The 22,162-nt window shown below is 40.6% G+C and overlaps 1 protein-coding gene across 1 annotated transcript in view; it reads left to right on the top strand.

The window, feature by feature from the left end:
• The window catches only part of SPOCK1 (SPARC (osteonectin), cwcv and kazal like domains proteoglycan 1), a 301,504-nt gene that overhangs the window by 227,129 nt on the left and 52,213 nt on the right, over positions 1-22,162 (top strand). The window contains exon 6 of the mRNA XM_086759078.1: positions 10,824-10,938. Coding sequence (XP_086615204.1) covers positions 10,824-10,938 — 115 coding nt within the window. The remainder of the gene's footprint in view (positions 1-10,823; positions 10,939-22,162) is intronic.

Below are 22,162 nucleotides of genomic sequence, written 5' to 3'. Positions count from 1 at the left end.
GCCACATCTCATGGTCAGTGAAACTTGGGCAAACATGTTGTGAACTAATAGATTTGATGGGAAAGGAAAGGGATAACTATTCCAGAGAAGAGGATTGACCTCTTGGAATTTATGATCAGTGATGTTATTCGGGAACAGAAGAGCCCAGACTGAGCTCAACTCTCACTGGAAAGACAAGGTTTGGTTAGAAGAGGATGACATGCCATTTGAAAGCCAGGCATCCATGCTGTAAAAGCTCGCATTTTCACTTTCACAGAAGGCACTTCAGGACTTGGCCGTGTATTTGGCGTATGACTGGTAGCACAGGTAAACCACTGAGCCCGGTAATCAGGCAGTATGCGCTTTAGCTGTTCGCTGCGTGGCTGAGTTGCCAAGCAAGCCAGGGTGGTCTTTCAGTGTACATGTATCCATTTTTACTCATTCTAGAAACAAAAATACAGTGAATTTTAAGAAATCATTGCTAACTAAGGAGGTCTGAGCTCAGAAGCCCAGAGTGCAGCACCTGACCAGACTCTTGTTGTCTTCTCTCAGTCTCTCCTGGAAGCTCCCCAGACCCTTGTCTCTGGGGATGTTTCCAGATACTTCCTCCTTCTCCCCAGTAATTTTATAACACAGGCCCTGGGAAGCACAAAACTTTTTAAGAACATGACATGCAAGTTTAAGTGTTACTCTGTGGTGAAGTTGCTGGAGAAGGAATAGGCAGCAGAGAACAAATTCAACAGACTAATTCGCTAGTGTAGCTGGTGAGCTGTTGCTCTAGTAGCAACTTTTCTTTGACTTTCATTTGTAAAAATATGTACATCAGAGAGAGGGTTAAATATTTTCAGCCTTTATAGCCATAGTGGTCAGATCTTGTCCCTAAATAACATATTGTCAGATGCACCAGGCACCTTAAAGTAACTGCAGATGCAGTGCTAAGTACAGGACCCTTGCCTGATGGCAATACCTAGTTTCTTGCTTTTTAGGCTGCTTATGTTCTACAGTTCTGCCACAGAAGGCATATGCCCGTGCAGTTCCTAATTGATGAGGAGCATTGGCTGAGAGATTTTTGAGATGCTGAGATATTGCCATCGTACCAGTTTCATGAAAGCCTGAAGGGAACATGCCTACCCTTTATAGTGGTCACCAGCTGCTGTTTTTTTGCCCAGGTACGGACAGATGGATATGGGAATGACTGAGTAGATGGAGCATTGCCTCATCAGAAATCTAGATTAATTCAGTTGCATGGCGCAGCTAAATTGCTCTGTTTAAAATGTCGTTGCCTGGGTGGAACCCTGTGCTTGGGGATGGGAATGTCTTGCATTGCCTTCCCTCTGCCATATGGAGGCGGTTGTTTAGCTGGTAACTGAAGTATCTGTATGTGCATAGAGCCACAGATCGTTACCTCTTGATTATGTTCATGTTATCTGATGTGTCGTTTCCATGAGAGAAATTAAATTGCCTCTAGTAATTTGAAGCAAGTAAAAATGACAAATCATTGTTCTTATGTGATCAGTAAATGGCTACAGAACGAGAATGCATCTCAATTACATGGCAAGTACACTTCAAGCAGCATTGATCATTCCAAATCTCCAGTTGTTTTCCTGTGATTTTCTTTACTTTAAAACTAAGATGGCTTTTGTCTATTAAAAAAAACTAAGTCACTTCTTTCTGCTTTGAATAACACTATTTTCTATGAACTTCAGCTCATAATTACGAAGAGTAAGAATAGAGAATTATTTCACAGAGACAAAAGCAATATACATAGAAATGAAAGAAAACAAATGCAGTAGGAAAGTGAGATTTTTTTTTGAAGTCCACATCTTGGGATGTGGCAGGCTAGTGTACTGGAAAGCAAACACTCCCATGTGCAGCTAGAAAATTATCATCATTATTTGAGCTATCATGCAAATCCTGTGGGAAGAAAAAGGAGTAGATATTTAGCAACAGGAAATGGTTTTGTATGTGAATATGTAGAATATGGGCTGTAAGATACATTTTTAATTTTTCTTTATAAGCCAGCGTTGCTGCCGACATTTGCATTTGGATTCTGATCCTGCAAATATTCCTGACTAGAGAATTAGCATCTCCAAAGACAGTTCATAGCAGTAATTACCAGGCACAGCGCATGATTATGCCACACAATGAAGCATCCTGCAGAGATCCCCATGTCACTGCCAATGCGCAGCAGCGAGTCCCTGCGCGCAGGCGGAGGCTGAGGTGCTGGGCTGCCTGTAAGCTGGAGCCGTCCCTTGGGGATGGGTGGCTTTGCATCATCATCTCGGCACCCCAGCTCTTGTGTTGGTGCACAAGGAACCAGCTCGTGCAGCTCAGAGGGTGGGCATGACCTTGGTACTCAAAAATGATCTATAGGAGCCATCAAAATCAAACCACAGACCAAAGCCCAGATTTCGGTCTAAGAATGTGACCCTGCTGGGGAGAAAACACGTGTCTGCCTACTTTGTAGTAGCCATTGCATGATGGTTAGCAGAGGTAGTATCAGAGGAGAGCAGGATGGTTTGCGGATTTAGCACAGGCTGGTCCCTTGTCTTAAAGGGAGGAGGAGGGATGGGTGTCTTTTTTTTGACTTGGCCATTCAAGGTGACAGAAGTGCTTTGTCTTCATTTGCCTCTTAACTGGTTAGTCTCTTCAGCCAGTGAAAGAAAAATAAAAAGCAGCATTGCACAAATGTTTCCGCTTATGAATTGACTCTTCTCTGTTAAGTTGCAGCCCTGCTTGGCCCTTGCTGCTCCAGTAAACACCTGAATTTCTTCCAGGATGGTGAACTGACTGAGATATGCCCCCCTACCTTGGCTTAGGTTTTTCCAGAGCTGACATCTAAATTACTTGTAAAAACAAATTTAATTTTGATATGACATGCTAGATTTTGGTGCCTATAACTGTTTTCCTGTTTGTTCCCAAAATGGCAACCACTTGTTTTCACTGTTGCATTGTATTAATAAATGGTCCCTTGAATGTCCTCCATGTCCTGTATCGAGTGCTGTGACCTTACATGCCATATCATCGAGCTGATCCAATTAGCTGCATTTTTAAAAAATTCCTGCTTCACAGTGACCTGATTTCCAGCTGTTTCTCAGGGCAATTTTTTTTGTATTGAGGCAGAATTTTGTCCTTCAGTGGTCTGTCCGGAAGCCCCCAAATTAGCTGATTTTGCTCTGTCCATAAGGGCAGTTTGCAGTAATAGGAGAACATAATTTCCCTGGTTTGCAGCCCTGCCATTCAGACACTGAAATGGCCCAACATGCCTGCAAGCAGTTGCTCTACTAACTCTTCAGATTTCAGTCAGCTTGGGAAATGGTCTTGTGTTGTTGTTGTTCGTTCTTTTTTTTTTTTTTTTCTTTTGTTTAAGTCTGTAGTTCTTTCTTCTTTGGGTAGTTTTAACCAGCAGGGTAACATTTAAACGCAAAGCTTTTGGCTCCACTGAGTCCAATTAGAAATATGAAAGATCAACCAAGTAATCCTTTAGAAACAAATTAATGGCAGAACACTTAAGAATCCATATTCTGATTGCGGTCTGGTCAGACACTTCACTCCAGCCATTGCTGTAGCTGTGCCGTTAGCCTGGGGTTTCCACACCACTGAGGATGGCTTCCAGCTGCTAGCACGCCTGCCCCATAGCTCTGCCCCACTCCTTCCTCCCCCTTCTCCTGGCTGTCATGTGTGGGACTTGTACCTCATGGTCACAGCTCTCTTAAGGATCTCTCGTGAATTTGAACACAAGGAAGAGGCATAAATTCTTCTTGGGAGCGGAGCTGACCCTCTACTGAGCAGTCAGGCTCTTTGTTTTCTAAAACTCTTTAACTGAGGAAAACAAGGAGCCCCTTCTGCTCTTCTCCTACTGAGAAGTTGAAGCCTGTTTTTAAAGAGGTGTGCCCAGTTCTAATGACAGCCACAAAATATGCAATTAGTGCCATCCTAAATTACGTGATAGCTGCCTCTGGCGACTCAGCTCGCTCTTCTGAAGCCTGAGCCAGGAACTGATTGTCTTTCCCTGGAAGATGAACCTCTGTCTTTCCAGTTGTTCTGGAGTTGGTAGTCAGTTGTTTAAAACTTGCACTCTAAGGGTCAAAAACATGTTGATTGCATATGACTGGGACTTAAAAAAAAAAAGGCAGCTGGAAAAATTGAATTTTTTTTTTTTTTTTTTAAAGTGGTGTTACATTTTAAAATCTTAAAATTGACAAGCTTCATTTTAGGGACCCAAGCCATGTGCTTGGAGCACCTGCAGTTGGCAATATTAATGATGTGATATTCAAAGATTGCCTGGGTCTTGCGCTTTCTGTCCAGCTCTGTGGTTAATTTTACCCTGAGGGCAGAGTCCTGCAGTTCTCCCTCATTAGAGCTGCAGGATTGTAGAGGGCAGAGCAAGTGGTGGTCCTCAGAGCTTTGCTGCATGAGACCTTTTGGTGTTACTGCGTTCAGCTGTGCACATCTGTTCAGCCTGTTTAATATCAGTGCCTTGGAACCTGGGTCTCTTTCTTCTTGACCCCAGGCATAGAAGCTGTTCTCTTTTTCTAGCAGATCAAGAACCATTAGCCTGTCAGCTAAGTGTGCAAGGAGAGACCTTCTCAAATATTTGTTGTTTACCTGAGATATAATAAGGTCCTTCGTGTCACTTCTTGCAGGAAGTGGAATTGCTGGGCCAGTCAGCTATAACATCTACTTCAAAGCCACAGCTAGCACACATTTTAAAAATGACTCAATATGTATTTACACAATAGATTGTTTGTGTTAATTGGCATTTATTCCTCCACTGATATGCATGCATAACTCCCATTAATAGAAGCAGCAGCTATACATTCTCTTAAGGAGAACAGAGCTCCTAATTAGATCTCCAGGTTTTTAAGATATCTTTGTACAGCTTTTATTGCAAAGAATAAAGTGCTGTATGTTTGCCTGGTAGCTATTCTAATATAATTTCCCCCCCCCCGCCCCCTCAGCCTCCCTTTTGCAGTAACATGACCTGGTCCCATCCTGGAGCAGGGCATATGCAGGGCTGGAAGCCCTGCTGTAGGGAACTTACCCTTCAGGCAGAAGGAACAGCAAGTGTGTGCCCAGAGAAACAACTGTACTAGCTAGCAAAAACGCTAGTCTGGCTGTAGAACAGCCACTATCATCAGAATAAAGCCTACCCAGGTGGTCAGTCCCGGGGACAGAGCTTGGTCTGTGTTCTCGGTGCCCACCTGAGGCGCAGAGCTTGGTTGCCCTGTCCCAGTGCAGCCCCTCTCCTTCTGCAGAGCCCAGGGCAGCGGGGCCTGAGCAAGGCTCTGGTTTGCAGAGCAGCAGAACTGCATGGCAGGGAGGAGAAGCGCAAAGGGGCCACACAACCCTGTCACACAGCCCAAAATTTGAGACTTGTGTCAGCACTTCACATTAGTATCTGACTTTCGACAGACATGAATACATGTGGTTGACTTTGCTGTCTCCCAACTGGGCAGTTGTTTTCAGGATTTCAGGTTTTACAGAGTCTAAAAAGTTTGCAGAATTCCCATTAAAACTTTTCAATGTACGCGTTCAGCAGGACGCAATGGGAGTGCACCATATGACATTTCTTTTGGGATGTGAAGAAAAGATACTGATCATTTTTTATTGTGCCAAGTTAAAAAAAAAAAAAAATCTCTTGATCTGAGTCTGTTCCAAATATAGTAGTGGTTTTTTTTTTTTTCATCTGATGAAAACTGGAAACAGAGGCTTATAAAGAAAATACTGATAAGAGTCCTAGCTAAGGAAGCAATGGCATGCAGTGCTCTAAAGCACGTAAACAAACGAGCTCTCTTAAATGGGTGTCTGAATTCCAATGGATTCTAATTATCTGCTAAGACAGATAGGTACAAAAAACTACTGATATAAAGGAACTCTGGACTAAAAAATATTTATGCTGTAATTTCAGGAAGTTCTAGCTTCTGCCAGTGGCAGGTACTGAGTAAAAGATAAGGTAGAAAGTAATGAGCTTTTGGTATTTGTGTCTGAAGTTTAGAAGAGACATATTGTGAGTGAACAAAAGATGCACCATAAAGCAAACACTGCACTGAAATAACTCTCGGTGGAAATGTAAAAAGCTGCAGGGTGCTGAAGATGATGCAGTGTCTTCCAGGCAAGAGCACTGTTCAACAAGAGCATTTTAGAGCCACTGCTATTAGTAAGATGTAATATTTCAGGTTTTTAACATAGATTTTAATTAGTATTCTATAAAATTTAACCTCCTATTTCAATTTTCAGTCTTTTGAGAAGGAGACTTTATGGTAATTTATCTTCATCATGTGCACTGTCTGCTATTTCATGCATACTCCCACCAACAAAAATATGCTTGTCTCCTTTTTAATTCACGTTCAGTTAGTGACAGAAGCAATAGAAGTTTGGAAGCTAATATTTTCTCCTTTATTAGCATAACTACAAAAAATTTTAAATTATAGATTTCATATTATGAATTTTATGTGTTAAGACCAAATTAGGATCTCGAAGAGCCTCCCCTCTGCTGAACCATGGATAAAGCGTGCTCGCTCCTCATCCCTTTCCCTGCTGTGTTGTTACTGAGGCTGTGACATCACTCAGGATATTGAGGTTGTGCGAGGTGCTCCGGCTGTCGGTCCTCTCTGTGGCCCTACCAAGAGGAGCCATGTTAGGCACGTGGTGTTTCCTGGGCCATCTGAGGCACCTGGAGCAAACTCCCAGTTACCTCTGCATTCCCAGGAAAGGGTGCTGTCAGGGCTGGAGTCTGACAGCACATACCCTATATATTGCAATTAGAGTCCCAATGAGGAAATGCACAGCTATGTCATCACTAAGTGAGCTTCATCCCAGCATGGGTAGTTAGTGCATCAAATATTGGCAGCGTGCACCAAGTCCGTCTCTGCTGTTGGAAGGATTTATTGTTGCGGTGCTCCTGCCTGCTGTGCTCTCTGGCAGGGGAGTATTGGCTGATCTCAGCAGGGACCCGCTGGGTATCTGCTGGTGGAAGGAGTCCCCTCCTAAGCTGCTGTCTCACCTGTAGCTACCTGGCTACCAGAGAGTAGCACGGCAGTGCCCGTCACTCCATGCCGATCGCGAGGCAGCTCGTTGGGCTGCGCCTAGCAATGCTCCCGATGCCCAGCAGCCGCCTGCGTGCCGAGCGCTGCTCTCCCCCGTTTCACGCACTGGTGCATTTTAAACAAATCCGTCAGTTCCTTGTGTCAGGATGCAACGCTCTTCAAGGTGTTAATGTGGTCTGGAGGCTGTACTCAGCTGTCTGCATAGACATTCGTTAGTCAAATCCACACCCCTGTGTAAAAGATCACTTATTTGACAATATTACTTATGTGCAGGTTAGATCAAAACCTGGCTGCCGAAAGCTGAAAGCCAGTATAAAGACAGAGGTACTCTGGTTTATTACATCATTAAAAAAATATCTACGTCCTCCTCTAGCAGGGACTACAGGCTGGAGACTGACAGGCAAGAATGAAATAGCTGGGAGTAAATTTTATGTAGCTATTTTCTTTCTCCCTCAAATGTGAATGCTTATGCAAAACACATTGCTGTAGAGTCACTGACAATAAAGAGGGGATCATTATATGAGTGGTGGATTCTCAGGGGAACACTTCAGCCAAAACACACTCTGCAATAATTTCCCACATCTTAGTTGAATAAATTAATTTATGAATTTTCCATGAATATGTTCAACCATTTCTCCCCTCATATATTTTACTGATCTCTATATACATTTAGCAACAAATAACAGAGCTGCTTTTCCATTTGCAGTAAAATAGTTTAGAGATGTTTATGTGGGCCTTGGGGTTCACAGTAAACAAATGCAGTTCATACACCAGGGAGGCAGCAGAGAAATGTGAAGCTTGGCAGGAACCAGGGAGCTCTGCTAGAAGAGCTCAGCAGGGAGTCAAGGCATATCCAAAGATACCACCTGTGAGATGGGTTCCCCAAAATCAGAGGGACCAGCCCCAAATTGTGGGACTGCTCCGAGCGAGTGGCGGAAGATTGAGGAAGCCAACTCCTCCTAGACTGTAGATCCAGTGGCAGAGTAGTTCAAAAACTTCATTATTGCTCCACAAGACAGCTTCTGTGGCCACTCAGCCTCTGAGCATCAGTTAGTTTGGCTTAGGCAATGTCATTAAATCCAAAGTTGAGCTACTTCTGTGGGTTACTACAGTGAGTAAGCACACCATCGCATGGAAAATACGGTATCTCCATCTTTTTCTTTAGGGAAAGGAAAAACAGTTGCATACAGTGATAAGGTGTTGAAAAGCACTTAGTATTATCCTAATTTAATATTTAAAACAATGACTTATTTCATCTTCCTCCTCCAACACCGAGCTGCCATGCCAGTCCTATGAATACGTATACAAACCAGCATCCCAGAGGAGGAGGGTGGGACTATGACGTGGTTGATTGTGGGCGTGAGTTCACTCGTGTGACTGCTCCACTGTGATCTTCAAGTTTAGCTCTCTTTCTTGCCCTGCGCATTCAGATCACAGAGATAGCACTTTTACAGCTGTTTATTTTGAGCTTTTTGGCTGTAATTTTTATCAGTCATAAGGAAAGCTGAGGAGAAACTTGCCTTGCTATTTCCAAGTATAAAGCTTTTTCTTTCTTAACTGCACATAATAACAGGCTTGAAACAGGCCTTACCATCCTAAAGGTGGTATTTGAAGTATAACTGCTAATGATTAGATACATAATTTTCATTTATTATGCATAATAAAGTATATAACTAACTGATGTTCTCTAAGGGATTAAATTATCAGCTCCAGCTGCAGGAAGAAGATTTATGCCTGTGTTCTCAATAACTTATTGACTCTCAGACTATGCTGCAGAAAGAGTCGTTGCCTTCAGGACTGTGCGCTCAGAGCACATTCTCCTTTCTGTTCTCTCCTTCTGATGTGCTTTCTCTTGTGTTCTGTCCAAACAGCATGGATGGAGCAAGTGTATTTATGGAGCAAACATGCAAAATAGGTATTTCTCTTCCCTTCCATCTTGCAAGGAATTAGTGTGCAGCACAAGCTAAGCTTGCACATGTTTGTGTGTGGCCGAGCGTTTTCTAAATCTGAAGGGCAGAACATCATACGGAGCGTGCGGGCACCAGGGTGCATTGAAGTTCAGAATGGCCGGGAGATAATGTCAACAGAATAGGATGTAGGCACAGGATAATGGTCTCCTGCTGCTAGATTAAAGCCTGGGCAAAGATGAGCCCTTTTAACAAAAACAAACAGAGGCAAAGCCAAGGTATTTGCAGTACTTTCAAAGCAGGAGGTATTTATCTGGTAACAACATCCAGTTCTGTTCTCTCTGCTCCCACTGTACCAAAATAAGAGAAGATGCTGCTGTGATTTTTGTGGGTGGCTGTTGCTGGATGAGCTCCAGTTGCCCACCGCATCCTTGCTGGGAAACACCATGGTCTTACGCTGTGCGTCCTTTGGCCTGCAGAAAAGTTGCACGTTTCAAAATGTGTCACACTGTGTAAGCATGCTGGCCTGCTTTTAAATGAAAAAGAATTAATCTGTAATAAAACTCAGACTTCTCACAGGGGTTTTGCAGCCCAACATTTCCCATTTGCCCTGGCAGGAGGCAGTCTCTGCAGGCAAAGCCCTCGGATTCTGGTCTGGTAAAATCAGTGCTTGAAGAAGACAAAAAATGGGATTGAATTCAGTTTATTAGGCATCAAGCCAAGAGGATGCTTTGCACATTTTTGTTCCTGTTTATATACAGTTGTTTTTTTTTTTTCTTTTTTACTCCATGTTGTTGGTACGTTATTTCAGTTTCCAGCAACCACGCTGCTGGGCACAGTCTGGGGAAAATATGCTTGGGGTAGAGACTGCAGAGAGGAGAACTACACAGGCACAAAGCTCTTAGAGGAAAGTCAGCACTGAAATATACGTCGTGCAAACAACAAAGGCTATGAGTAGTCAGTACGTTATAAATCAGGGCTTTTTAACTAGCATGCTTCTGCAATATTAATTCTCCTGAGGTGTCTCGTTCATCCAATACTGCACATGTCCTCCTGTCCTAAATGGTTTGGATGTGATGACTGTCAAGAGGTGCTGTAAATCCCATCTGCTGAAGTTTTAGGGAAGGGAAAGGAACAAGTAACAATATGCAGATACAGGGAACTATACTGTACTGCTCGCGGTTTAATCTTCACTCTTCAGTTTTACCATTTTGTTGTGTTTCTGGAATTGATTGTATGATGGATGGCTATTTTTAGGGATGGTGCTGTTAACTGTTAAGGCAATTTATAGTAATTGGAGTCATTTAAAATTTCCTCCTTGTTGAGAGAAGCTGATGTTTTAAAAGACCAGTTCTCGCTATTGTGAGGATTGATGTCTTTTCCTGGATGTTACTCAGACCAAGCCCATTGCTTGCAGTGGAAGTTGCAAGCTCCCAGCTCCTCAGAAGACCAAACTAATAAATCTGTAGTGGTAGCAGGTGATAGATGGCACGGTCCCATGCCTGAAACCTGGTAATGCAGTGCAGGAAACGCATGGGGTTCTGGAGGTTTGTATTTTCTTCCCAGCTTTGCCACTGATCTCTCAGGTAACCTGTAAGAATTTTTTTCAACTTTCCAGGCTGCAGATTCCGTATATTTAAGCAGGGAATAATAACAACACTTTATGATGCACATTTAGAAGTGCTGTGCAAAACTCTGCATGGGAAGTAGCTATTATTGTTGTTATCTGTAATAATAAAAACAACGGCATTTTCAATAGAGGCTGAAGCTTTGCAATCTGTCCAGTGCCGTTACTGCTAAATGCAATTTCTCATTTAATCCACAGCTGCTGCTTTTATATCTTGTCCTAATTCAGAACACATTCTTGCTTTTTTTTATGTTATTCTAGTGTAAGTTGGAGTTTCATGCGTGTACTTCTGGCAAAACCATCACAGCTCGGTGCGAAGGGCCCTGCCCCTGCCTTCCAGGACCTGAAAGTTCAAAGCACAAGGTTGAGAAGACTGGTGAGTTGAGCTGTTAATGGAATTACAGCAGATAAACTGGTTCCTGCTATGTTCTCAGAAGAACATGAGAAAGACATTTCTTAACTAGTAGACTTTATACATAATGTTTTTTGAGGAAAAGCTAAGATACAACTAATCCTTTTCTAAATGGGTCGTGCTTTCAAACATCTCAACTGCTGCAAAACTTACACCCACTTGATAGGGTCTCGTAGGAAAACTGAGTTCTGGCTAATGATTCTCATTTCTGAGGGAAAATATTTTGAATTGAAATAGTGAATCATCAGAAAAGAAGACAGAAAAGAAAAAAAGTACTGTTTGGTTCACTACTTTGTAAGCAAAAAAAAAAAAAAAAAAAATCAGTAGCCACTGTGTTATCCACAAAGTCATTTCAGGTCACACGTGTATTGCGTGGGATCTGAATAATCATTTTTCTTTGTTATTAACATCGTCATTAGAAGTCAAATACATATATACATATCTGTATTTACGTGTGAAACTGTTTCAACTACAAACTCCTTGGAAATTGTTATATAAAGCTGAAGGTTGGTGTCTCAGCACAAATGGCCATTTTCCCTGCCCGCTCTCGGCAAGTTCTCTGTTGAGGTCTGAAAGCCCAGTGCACTAATTCGCTCCCCCAGGTCTTTTCCAGGGAAGTAAACGCAAGCTGTCTTGGAGTGACCTCATCCAAAGGGAATTAGTTCTGGCAAAAGACACTGCCTAAAGCAAAAGTCCAGCAGCAGAGTGAGCACCACAGCCAGATTCTAAGAGTTTTCCCCCTGCTATGGGAAAGCCCTTTGGAAGGGAAAAAGGTTGTTACCTGTGGCTGTGGTTTTGTGATGAGTGCAGATGTGCTGGTGAGAGCACCTGTGGCAAAGTGAATGGCAGCCTGTTTTTAAGTACAGTGTTGTCTCCCCTCTCTTAAGAGGAGGAGTGCTAAGAGGGGTAAGTCACTGACAGCTGCTGGGCTCCTGTCTGTGTCAGGAGCTCACAAAGGCAAGGTGTGACTTACTGCGGGGTTTGCTCTGGCGTGTTAACCAGTGAAATGTGTTTATTTGCCTTGTGCACCACATGGAGTATTAAAAAGATGAAGCATTGACAATGGTAAGGTTGACCTAAAATATTTGAGAACCTCTCTTTACTTTTCTCCTCCCCTCTATAGACAGGTTCAAACGGTAGCAGGTGCAGAAATGGGGAAAAAAAGTTTAAACAACACTTCCTCTGGTTAGTTCAGGCCTTGTTGCTTCAGCTGAAAACACTGGTGATGGTGGTCCACACACAGATCCTCTAGCACAGCACCAGTTTTCACATTAGGCCTCCATCTACTTTTTAGAACAAGTGGATTCTCCAGTCTAAATTTTGAAAATTCAGATTTATTCAATTTTTTTTGCAAATCACAGATATTTTTCTGCATAGCTATCAAACTTAGATGAAGTATTTTAAATGGCAAGGCTCTGAAATCAATATATAACTGTAATATTGCTTTATGTGGCTTTAATCTTTTGGTTACAGAATACCCACTGAAAAACTGCCCTATTCATATTTTCTGTTTCTTGTAGTCAGGCACAAACATAGACTTTTCTTCTCATAAGCTGCTCCCTATATGCCCTCTTTGTTGCTCTTATCAGAAAGAGCATCAGATTAATAAATCTTCAGTGACATTTTAAGCTTACCATTTCATTCACACGAGAGAAAAAAAGATTCTAATAACCCTTATCTTGGTAAATGCAATTTGACAGAGTGTATGTATGCTGAAACCAGGCTTTTGTTTTGCTTGACTCAAAACTTTAACTCCAGTCAAGAAAGCATTAATTTAATGGATTGGGTGATCCGCAGAGCAACTTTCCTGAAGGCTTTTTCAAGAGGCTGAACTTGAGCTAACAGTACTCCTGCCATCGCCCCTGGTGACAAGGATATTAAATGCCTCAATTCTGCCATCTTCAGCATGGCATGAAGAGAGTGCTCTGCCCCCTTGGAGGAGCACGGTCACCTGGGAAATAAGGGAAATCTTTGCCAGGGGGTAGGGAAACGTTGAAAACATTGAAGACAGTGGTCATCTCCTACCTTAAGTGTATGCAAAGAAACTGCTGGTGAGCCTGGCTGTAGTGTTGTTAAGTGAGAGACTTGTGCAGGCACGGGAGTGTTCGTTTATGTACATGTGGAAAAATAATAGCAGTACAATATTTTGCTTTATCACTGTCTGCTTCTTTTTGTGGTTAGGTGCTGAGATGCCCACAAAATGATTTGGTATTGAGGATTAAATAATCAATAGCAAAGGGGCTTTCTAACTTGTTTTATCTTAAATTTTCTCCGGGATCTCTGAATGTGCCAGTAATGCGCCTGTTAAAAACTTCCTTTCACTTACCTCCTCAGTCTCCTTTCTTCAGGAACTGTCGCTTCAGTTGGCCCACTGAGTGTAATGGAGTCTCAAACTGAATATTTCAGAGTTTGTCAGTCTTTTAACAAAGAGCTCCCAAGAGTTTTCATGAGAAAACACGAGTAAATCCAGTATAAATTTTACCCAGGTGCAATTTTAGCAGCATCTGAAGAGAAATTCGATATCGTGTGTGTCTGCCCTTTACAGCCTGGAAGCCAGCCAGCTTTCCTCAGGTTTATGGGAGAATTATGAATTCTAATTGCTGACCCCAAAAAATTTCCATAGCACTGCCTTTTGTAAGAGCCCTTTATTTGCTCAACAAGTGGTGTGACTTGGCTTTGCAGAAATAAGCCCTGACTGGTATCTGAGGTGACGTGTGTGAGGTGTACAAGGCAATCACGTGGTGGAGCATGGCAGTCTCCTCAAGCCTGGTCATGGCAGCACTCTAGTGATCTCCCCTTCGCCAAAATCTCCAGACCTCTCAGTCTGGAGCTTCCGATTAGCATTTTGGTTACTTGGTACCTTAGTGTTTTGTCTGGTCTTCACACAAAATTGTTTTATTTTCCTCATATAGTACTAGAGTATCATTAATATTGCTGAATTGGTATAAAAATCTGTAGTTTGATTTCTCATATACAAATTGTATAAAATAGTTATGTAGGCAGTTGGAACTCTGTTTCTGCTCCTTATTATGTTGCCAGGTTTGTGAAATCCATTCAAATGCAGCGTAATCTTCAGTAGAAAACGATAGAGAGCTAAACCTCATGCCTCATACAGACATGGCAGTGGAAAAATACTAAGGAGAATTACAGTGCAAATGCTTCCAGCGAAATGGAAATGCAGCTTTAAGGGCTACCACATAAACTTTTTAATGCCTATTATACAACAAGGTTAAACGTATGTGGTTGTGAACTTCCAAATTGAAGACAGTTTGCATTAATCTCTACACATGCATTCAATCATATTCAAATATTATTCTATAATAAATTACTTTCAGAAATTAAAAATGTAAAAGAACATTTAATTTCCAGAGTACTGTAATTCCAAATGTCATGACCTTTTTTTATACGCTAGTGAATAAAATTGGCAGCAGCATCAAAGAAAAGCAATCTAAGTGTATGTGCTCGGGGGTAACAATTGACTGCTGTGTCTGAGTTGTATTCCTTCCTCCTCCCTGGGCTCCTTCAAAACCACCTCTGCTTTGAGGATGAAAATCAAGACTAATAATCATGTTAAAAATTTGAATTCCTTTTATAATTCTAACTGGTACTATGGAGATGTTAATAAAATAATACAAATGCTAGCAAATAAAACTACACCGGAATGATTATCTTTAATGGCAAAGAAGACAATATAATCTTTCTACCATAAAGTTAAATCTTTGAAGAGATGGCAGGATCATGTTCTTCATTTTCTTAAATTGAATGTGGGGTCAGAGTCTGAGAGGTAGAAAAAGGAACTCCGTGAGTGTACTGATGGAAGATTTCAGAAAAGATGACAAACGCTAATGCTTTTCCTCTTTTCTTTCTGAGGCCCATTTAGATTCCTTTGGTTTATCAAAACACTTGTTATGCTTCATTATTCACAGCAGTATCCCAGCTTTACAATATGCTTCCATGATAGCCACTGATTTTCAACTCGGCTGCTCAGAGACAAAGGTTGAGCAGTTAGCTGCCCTGAGGTTAGCTGCCCTTTCAGAGCATGTGTGCCCTTTTATCTAACACTGTGAAATGAATAAGGCTTAATTTCAACAGAAGAAAAGGACTGGTAACTGACTCTTAATGGCACCTAAGTGACTGAAGTTGTTCAAGACACAAAGTCCTGTCTGCTGGTGGTTTTCAGGTACCTCTTTGCAAAAGCTCTGCACTGTGCACTAGAGTTCTCATCAGGTGTAACTTATTTTGACACTAGCTGAAGTTTCTAAAACCCCTACATAAACAGAGGACTTTCGAAGAGAAACAAACAGTTTTAGTTCTTCAGGACCTACTGGCAAGGGAAGAGATTTTTCCCTTGAGTGTGTAGTGCATCCTGTCGAAAAGACAACATTGTGCAATGATTGGGGCATCTCTCGGCAAACGTGAATTTGTAGTTGCAATGATGTGGTTCTGTCTGCAGCCTCCATTCTGTGTGACTCCTGTTTTCACCTGTGTCAGCACTGTAGTGTCTTGGCCGGGATAGTAAATGTTTAACAGCATGTCAGGTCTCTTTCTGACAGTACCCCCTTTTTTTGTGTGTTTTCTAAGAAGCTCAGTGCTATACTCCCAGCATCCTCGTCTTCATTTGTTGCCGTCAGGGTTGCAGAGCCACTGGAGCATGAACAGATGCAGTAATTCAAAGTAGGTTTATCCCTATCTGTGTTGTGTCTTTTTGACCTTGCAGAAACGCCCAAGGGAACTTCTAAGAAAATGCTGTTATCTTGATAAGGGAAATGTAAGGTCAATAAACAGAAGCAAATATATTCAATTATACTGAGTGTTGTTTAAGTTTCTAAAGGGAACCAAGAGGACATTTTTAAGCTACAGGAATAGGTCTTGGCAAGCTCGATCAAGAGGCTACCTTGTTTACGGTATAGTTTAGGATCTGAATTGTAGCATTTAACTACCAGACCTCTTGGGTGTGATGGATGAGAAGGTCCAATGTTCCATTCCTTTATAGAAAAGTGCTCAGTGCATGAAGTTCATTCAAAGAAATCACAGTCTTGTTTCCCAAATGAGCTGTATCGCTTCTTGTGCCTGAATGGCTGACAACTAAAAGAATTTGAAGTCTTGGAACTAAGTTTTTCTTTGAAATCCACTTGCAGCAAATATTTCAGTTTCAAACTGCTATTCACAAGTTTTCATGACTGCAGAGTATATAATTTTAAAGTTTATGAATATGAAATATGAGTCATGAACATGGTTGAGTTGAAATTGGTTCCTGGGTGTGATTTGCCAGGAATTTTTTTCCTTTTGTGGCTTCAACTTTGGAAAAAGACTTCTTCTGACACTAAATTTCAAGGTATATTTTTAAATGACCTATTTGAATCTCAAACTCTGAGAATGGTAAAACAAAAACATTCTAAAGTTAAGAGTACCAGGAGTTTCAAAGCTTTAGTATATCTCATTAAAATAGTGGGGGTGTTTCTTCTTGTTTTACAGAGAAGTAGTAATGTTTATTCAAACCAAAGACTACCTTTCGGTGCAGGGCAGGTATAAGGCTGTTGAACACAGAGATGTGTGTTCCAGACACTGACATGCTCCTTCTCTAGACTTTATCAGTAAAGGGTAGGATTATTAGCTCTAAACTACGCAGGATCTGATATTTTTGCTCTAAAATTTTCCTTACGAATAATGCAATTTAGTCTTTCAATTTGTTACATGATAAAATGACCGTACCCAAGCAAATCTGAGTTACATGGTATCTGTAAATAATAATTATAATAATTATTACTCTTATTTTGCTTGCAAGCTTTTTACACAAGGAGATCAGTCTTTATTATCCCTTTCCTGAAAGCATGAAAGATGGACTTTTTTCATTTCTGATAGATACTACATCTGAGTAGTGAAGTGGCTGCACCCAGTTAGTGTTTGATTAGAAGAAATTGAGAAGCAGGCAAGATCTGTTTGCTCTTCATGGATGGCTGTTACCATTACCCACTCCTATCAGAAGCAAAAGAAAATAGCTTCAGGACTGAGGCAGCAAAGTCAAGTTTCTGTTAGGGTCAGAAGAAAGAGCAAAGTAATGGTAGGTGGGGATGTTTTCTTCTGCTGCTTGACCTCACATCATCATCCTTTTATGCACCAGAGAAAAGCAGGAGCTTATGGGGGAAAGGCTGCGCATTCTACATGTACAGTTTTCTTGGGAAAACTTGGATTTTTGTAGGAGTGTTACGTTAAACGGAATGTGCAATCTGAGAGCCAAATTGAATAAAATGTTCATGTGATGAAAAGGAATAGAGCAAAAAAGCTAATAATGTGAATGAGAACGTGTTAATTGATATACAAATGCTAGTTTTTCCTGATATGTTTTTTTTTTTTATTCCTACACAACATCACTCTGACATCTTCTCCTGTGTCTATGAAGGAGGTGTATTTTATCAGTCCTCTCATGCAGAGCTAACCTTGGAATAGCTCAGGAAGGACCCGTTAAACACAAATCCTTTTGCTGTAGCTCAGAAAGATGGTGATGCCCTTACAAGACGTTTGATTGAGAGGCCACTGGGCCCAATTCTTTGCTGAAGGAAATATTGATGTGTTGTATGGTCAATACTTAACCACATCCACAAACTGCAGAGAATTGCTTAGCAAAGCTTGGTGTTTGTAACTCCCTACGTGTCTGTTCAGTACATATAAGGCTCTTTGTAGTCCATTTTGAATATCTGATTATCCTCAAGCATTCATAACTGAGCAATAGACGTTGCTGAATGGGAAAAATTAAAACTGCTGCTATTTATATCACACTGAAATTATATCACTTACATTCCCATCAAATCATACATCTTCTTTGCATTGATTTCTAAGCTAGCTACATATAGCGAGGTGATCAATAGTAGTTACTGCTCCTCTTCAAATTCAGTGAAACATCTTTAATCAGTGTAATTTAACCTCAAAAACATCCACAATTTTTGTAATGACTTTGCTGTATTGCAGAAGTGAGGTGCAAAGCATTTCCGTGGTGTACAATTAACAAGTCATCATGCAGAACAGTTTCAGGTACTGCAAAACCCTCGCAGATAAATCACTTGCAAAATCTTCTAGGTTTTTGTTAGCAAATTAGGGCAGATCTTGTAAGGCTTTATGGTAAGCAGCTATCACACTTTGAAAGTACGGTACTCCACCAAAGGCGGCAAGGAGATGTCCTGAATCATGTAGATCAACTCGGACACCAAATTATTTTATAAGGCTTCCTTTTAAATATTTTCATGAAAGCAACAAGAATGTAGAAGGAAAGGGCACAGTGTAACCTTGTGTGCAAAGTATTGCCCTATTCTGTCTCAAAATCAGATGCTATACCTACTTTGAGGTGGAAAGGAGATTGCGTGCGTCCAGGATTCACTGTGAAGACCTCCTGTTATGCTCAGTTTATGCAGCTTTTAATGTTCCTTTTTTTGAGGAAAAGTTAAGACTTGGTATCTGCATTCGAAAGTTAGCCAAAAACTATTGGGAAAAAAGAAAGTAAAGAATGTAGAATGTAGCTATCAATAAACAAAAGACAGTAGTCGTGCCAGGAAGAGAAATGGGAGGAAGATACTACACATAGTTAGATTTAAAGTAGACACAAATACTATTGTTTTGAACCTGTGTGTATTTCTATTTTCTAGCAAATAATTTTCAATAATTTATTTTTGAGAAGCTGCATTTTTTCCTGTAGCGTTAGCTGAAAATATGTATTTCTTGGCTGTTTTCATCGCTTGAAATTCAAAAAACCTAAATGACTTAATTATCAATTCAAATTTGTGCTGCGAGTTGAGTCTTGTCAGTACAAACACTTGTACTCAGGAGTTGCTACTTGAGTAAGCAGGTCCGTTGTCTTTGGTGAATGAGGTAATCTGACTGCATTTAAGGTTATCAATAGTTATAATACAAGACCTTTAGCTATTTATAGAATTTATATGGTATTTTTCCTGTTTGCAACTACAGCTGGCTGTGACTCTGTAATTAGCCAACACATAATGTGAATTGTAAACTTTACAATTGACAAAACGATTCTAAATTTCTTTTTCACAAATATGTGAGCATCATCTTTTAGGATGTTGGCATGAACAGTCATAATGGTATAGTTTAAGGGCTCAAACCTTCACAAAGAAAGAACATAAAGAGATTTCAGACATCATAGAAAAAATCACTTTCCAGTTTGAGCAAATACTATTGGATTTTTTACTACCATTCATTCTGCACACGTGAGGTTTTGAATTATATGTGCAAAGCATTTATACAACAGAAATGAAATGCATATTTTCAGACTGCATTTTCCATCATAGCTGTGTTGTACAGGAGAATTGCTTGCCCAAAAAGCTTTGTTAGGCTTGAAGAGTAAATTCACATTTGAACCTCTGATACCCAAACGCTTTTTTACTAAAGAATATAAATTGAAATATTTTTTTTTGCACTTTCAACAATTATACACAGAAAGCACTTGGGTGTATATATAAAGCCTATTTTGACATGAACTTGAGAAAGAATTGTCTCCCATAGAAGTTGTTTTGCATTTTGGTCTGACTCTAATGTGTTGGAGCTCGGCACGGAAGCATTGATCGTAGCAGACCCCAGACAGATAACAAGTTAGGGACGATACCATCCATTGACTAGCTGTCACTTCTTCAGCATGATCTTTCTTGGATTTGATCAAATTACAGCAGGTGCCAAAATATAACAGGCAACTTCTGTTTTAGAGGCAAAAAATGCCAGAGAAGAGGAAAAGGCAGCACTAGAAGCAGCGTACTGTGTGTTTTGTTGCTTTCAGGTACTTGCTGAAATGGTGTTGACTGCAGTAGCAACATCACTGCCAGCAGGATTTGCACTTTTAGTAAATGCATCTCTTTAATGAGGTAACATGCCGATAGAATAACATTGAGCCAGAATTCCTGTCATAATTTTTTGAGGTTGAACCAGGACATGAGACATAACTCTTCATCGTCGCTAAATAAAGACTAATCCCAGACGGCAGCGGGAGACAGGAACAGCATTAAAATAACTGTGTCATGGTGTAATTATATTAAAAACAGTAGGTTTTTTTTTTTTTAATCCTCTTGAGATCTTATGAAAGAAAACTTTTAAGATTGTGCTACTTCTCTGGCAGCTCTCTGTGGCTGAGGTCTTTATATTTTCATAAGCGTTTACAGCTGTAGTGTTACCCCAGGCTGATCAGTGGATATGGGTTTTGCCCCTTGTCCCAGGAGTGATCGCCACCTAAAATGGAAATATTATAAACAAATTGATTTGGTGGTTCTCATGCGCACAGCCACTAGCTGTGGATTGCTTGCTTCCACATCAGATTTAATACGGAGGCCCCGCCGTTGCAGCAGGGAAGGTCTGCTCCAGCATGGGCCATGCCTGGAGCTGTGGAGGAAGGAGTTGGGCTGGCGCTGGAGGAGGCTGCTGTTCAGGGCCGTGCTCAGCACCGTGGGGTAGCTGGCAAGCCCAAAGCTCAGCAGTCACGCAGCCGGTGTGAGCTAGAGATGAGGTGATACTTCCAGTGTGGACACCCCACATGAGGCACGCAGCTCAGCAAACCCAAATCTCACCTAGGCACAGGTCCCCAGGGCAGTGTAGGCTTAACCTGCATCACGCACCCTGCAGATAACGTCCCGCTTTGATGTGCAAAGGATACAGACGCCACCAGGATGTATAAACCCACACACTACATGGGCGTACTTAGCTCGATGGCAATCAGAGTTTCATGGACACTTATTAAACAAAATGTTAAAATGGCTATTGATTTTTTTTTTACCATAAAGAAAAGGTTAGAAAGTTACAGACAAAGTAAACACTTAGCACCAGCAAGTAACAATAATTTTCAGACTAGAAGTAATTTGATTTTGGTTTGCCAACAGAAAACTATTGAAGTGGCACACTGTGTTAATAGAAACACCCTCTAGGAACAGCAGGTGTTTGTGCACTGATAATGATAATTACAGCACTAAAATCTCTCTCATCATAAACAAAAACAAATAAGTAAGTCTGGTTGCATATAGGTTTTTTTCATGGATATTGATTTTTGGATTTTTGGGGAACATTTCCCTAGCATTTAATACAAGAAAAAGTTTGTAAAATCTCTAGAAACCTGGCAGTTAAATAAGTTACAGTGCTTATCAGTGCAGTCTTCAGCTAAAACATTGCTAGTGTTAGGAAAAAACCTTAAACCTTTTCAACAAAATATAGGAGAAAATAAGATTTTTGAAATTTAAAATACATCTTTTCTGATTTTTTTTTCCTTTGATATCTTAAGGACTAAATTCCATCTTTGGTTACTGTAGTATAAATCTGGAAAAATTCCATCAACAATGTTGAGCCAGTGGCCTTTGTTAAAGTTATTCTGAGTCTGTAATGGTATAAATTAATATAGACTGGAATGTAATTGATTGTTCCAGAGAGTTTCTTTCTATGCACTTCTTAGTATTGTGTCAAATTAGTTTTGAATTTATCTGTTTTTAATTCCTTCTTTATTAGTGTAGAAGAATGGAGATGGTATTTGAGATATCATCACCTCATTCTAAATATATAGGCTTACATATTTTACAGCTTTCACTGTCCCAACAGGGAGATTTGTACATTCATTTTCCTCTGAAGAATAACATCTTTTTCTAATTCAGTTTAATGGACTGTGTATAAATAAAAAAAAAAAAAAAAATTGTCTGCTTCCTGTAAAGCAAACATCTCTCTTTAGAGATGGACTAGAATGAGAATCAGTATCTGCATTTGTGAGTTATTAAAATCTGAACAATTTGGCTCTGGTCCATCTCAGTCAGACAAGAGTCCATCATTCACAGAGAAAACACTGACTAAAATATCCTGCAACACAAAAAATAAATGTCACTATTAGAGAAGCTTCCAGGCAACCGGCATGGGATCTTTCTGTCTCTAATGTTAAAACGTACTTGTATCTATTCAGTTAATTTTTCAGATCCAGGCTCAAACTCTGAAGATTAAGATTGGTCACTCAAAATTGCAGTTTAACCTTCTCTGCAGCTTCGCCTCTCTGCAGATCTCCTTGGGACCAGCTTGGACAGTCAGATCTGTAGCTGGCGCTGAATTACAAAGCACTCAGGCATGCCTCTATAATATTTCCAATTAGTAGTAACATAGAAAGTGGCTAAGCTTATGTCAAAGCAATCTGTTTACTGTATGTATGTTCCAACTTAGTTTTAATTGC

Source organism: Chlamydotis macqueenii, chromosome 14, assembly GCF_036417535.1.
Source record: "Chlamydotis macqueenii isolate bChlMac1 chromosome 14, bChlMac1.mat, whole genome shotgun sequence".
NCBI lineage: Eukaryota > Metazoa > Chordata > Aves > Otidiformes > Otididae > Chlamydotis > Chlamydotis macqueenii.
The sequence above is the reverse complement of the archived record's forward strand: the minus strand, read 5'-3'. Positions and strand labels throughout refer to the sequence as shown.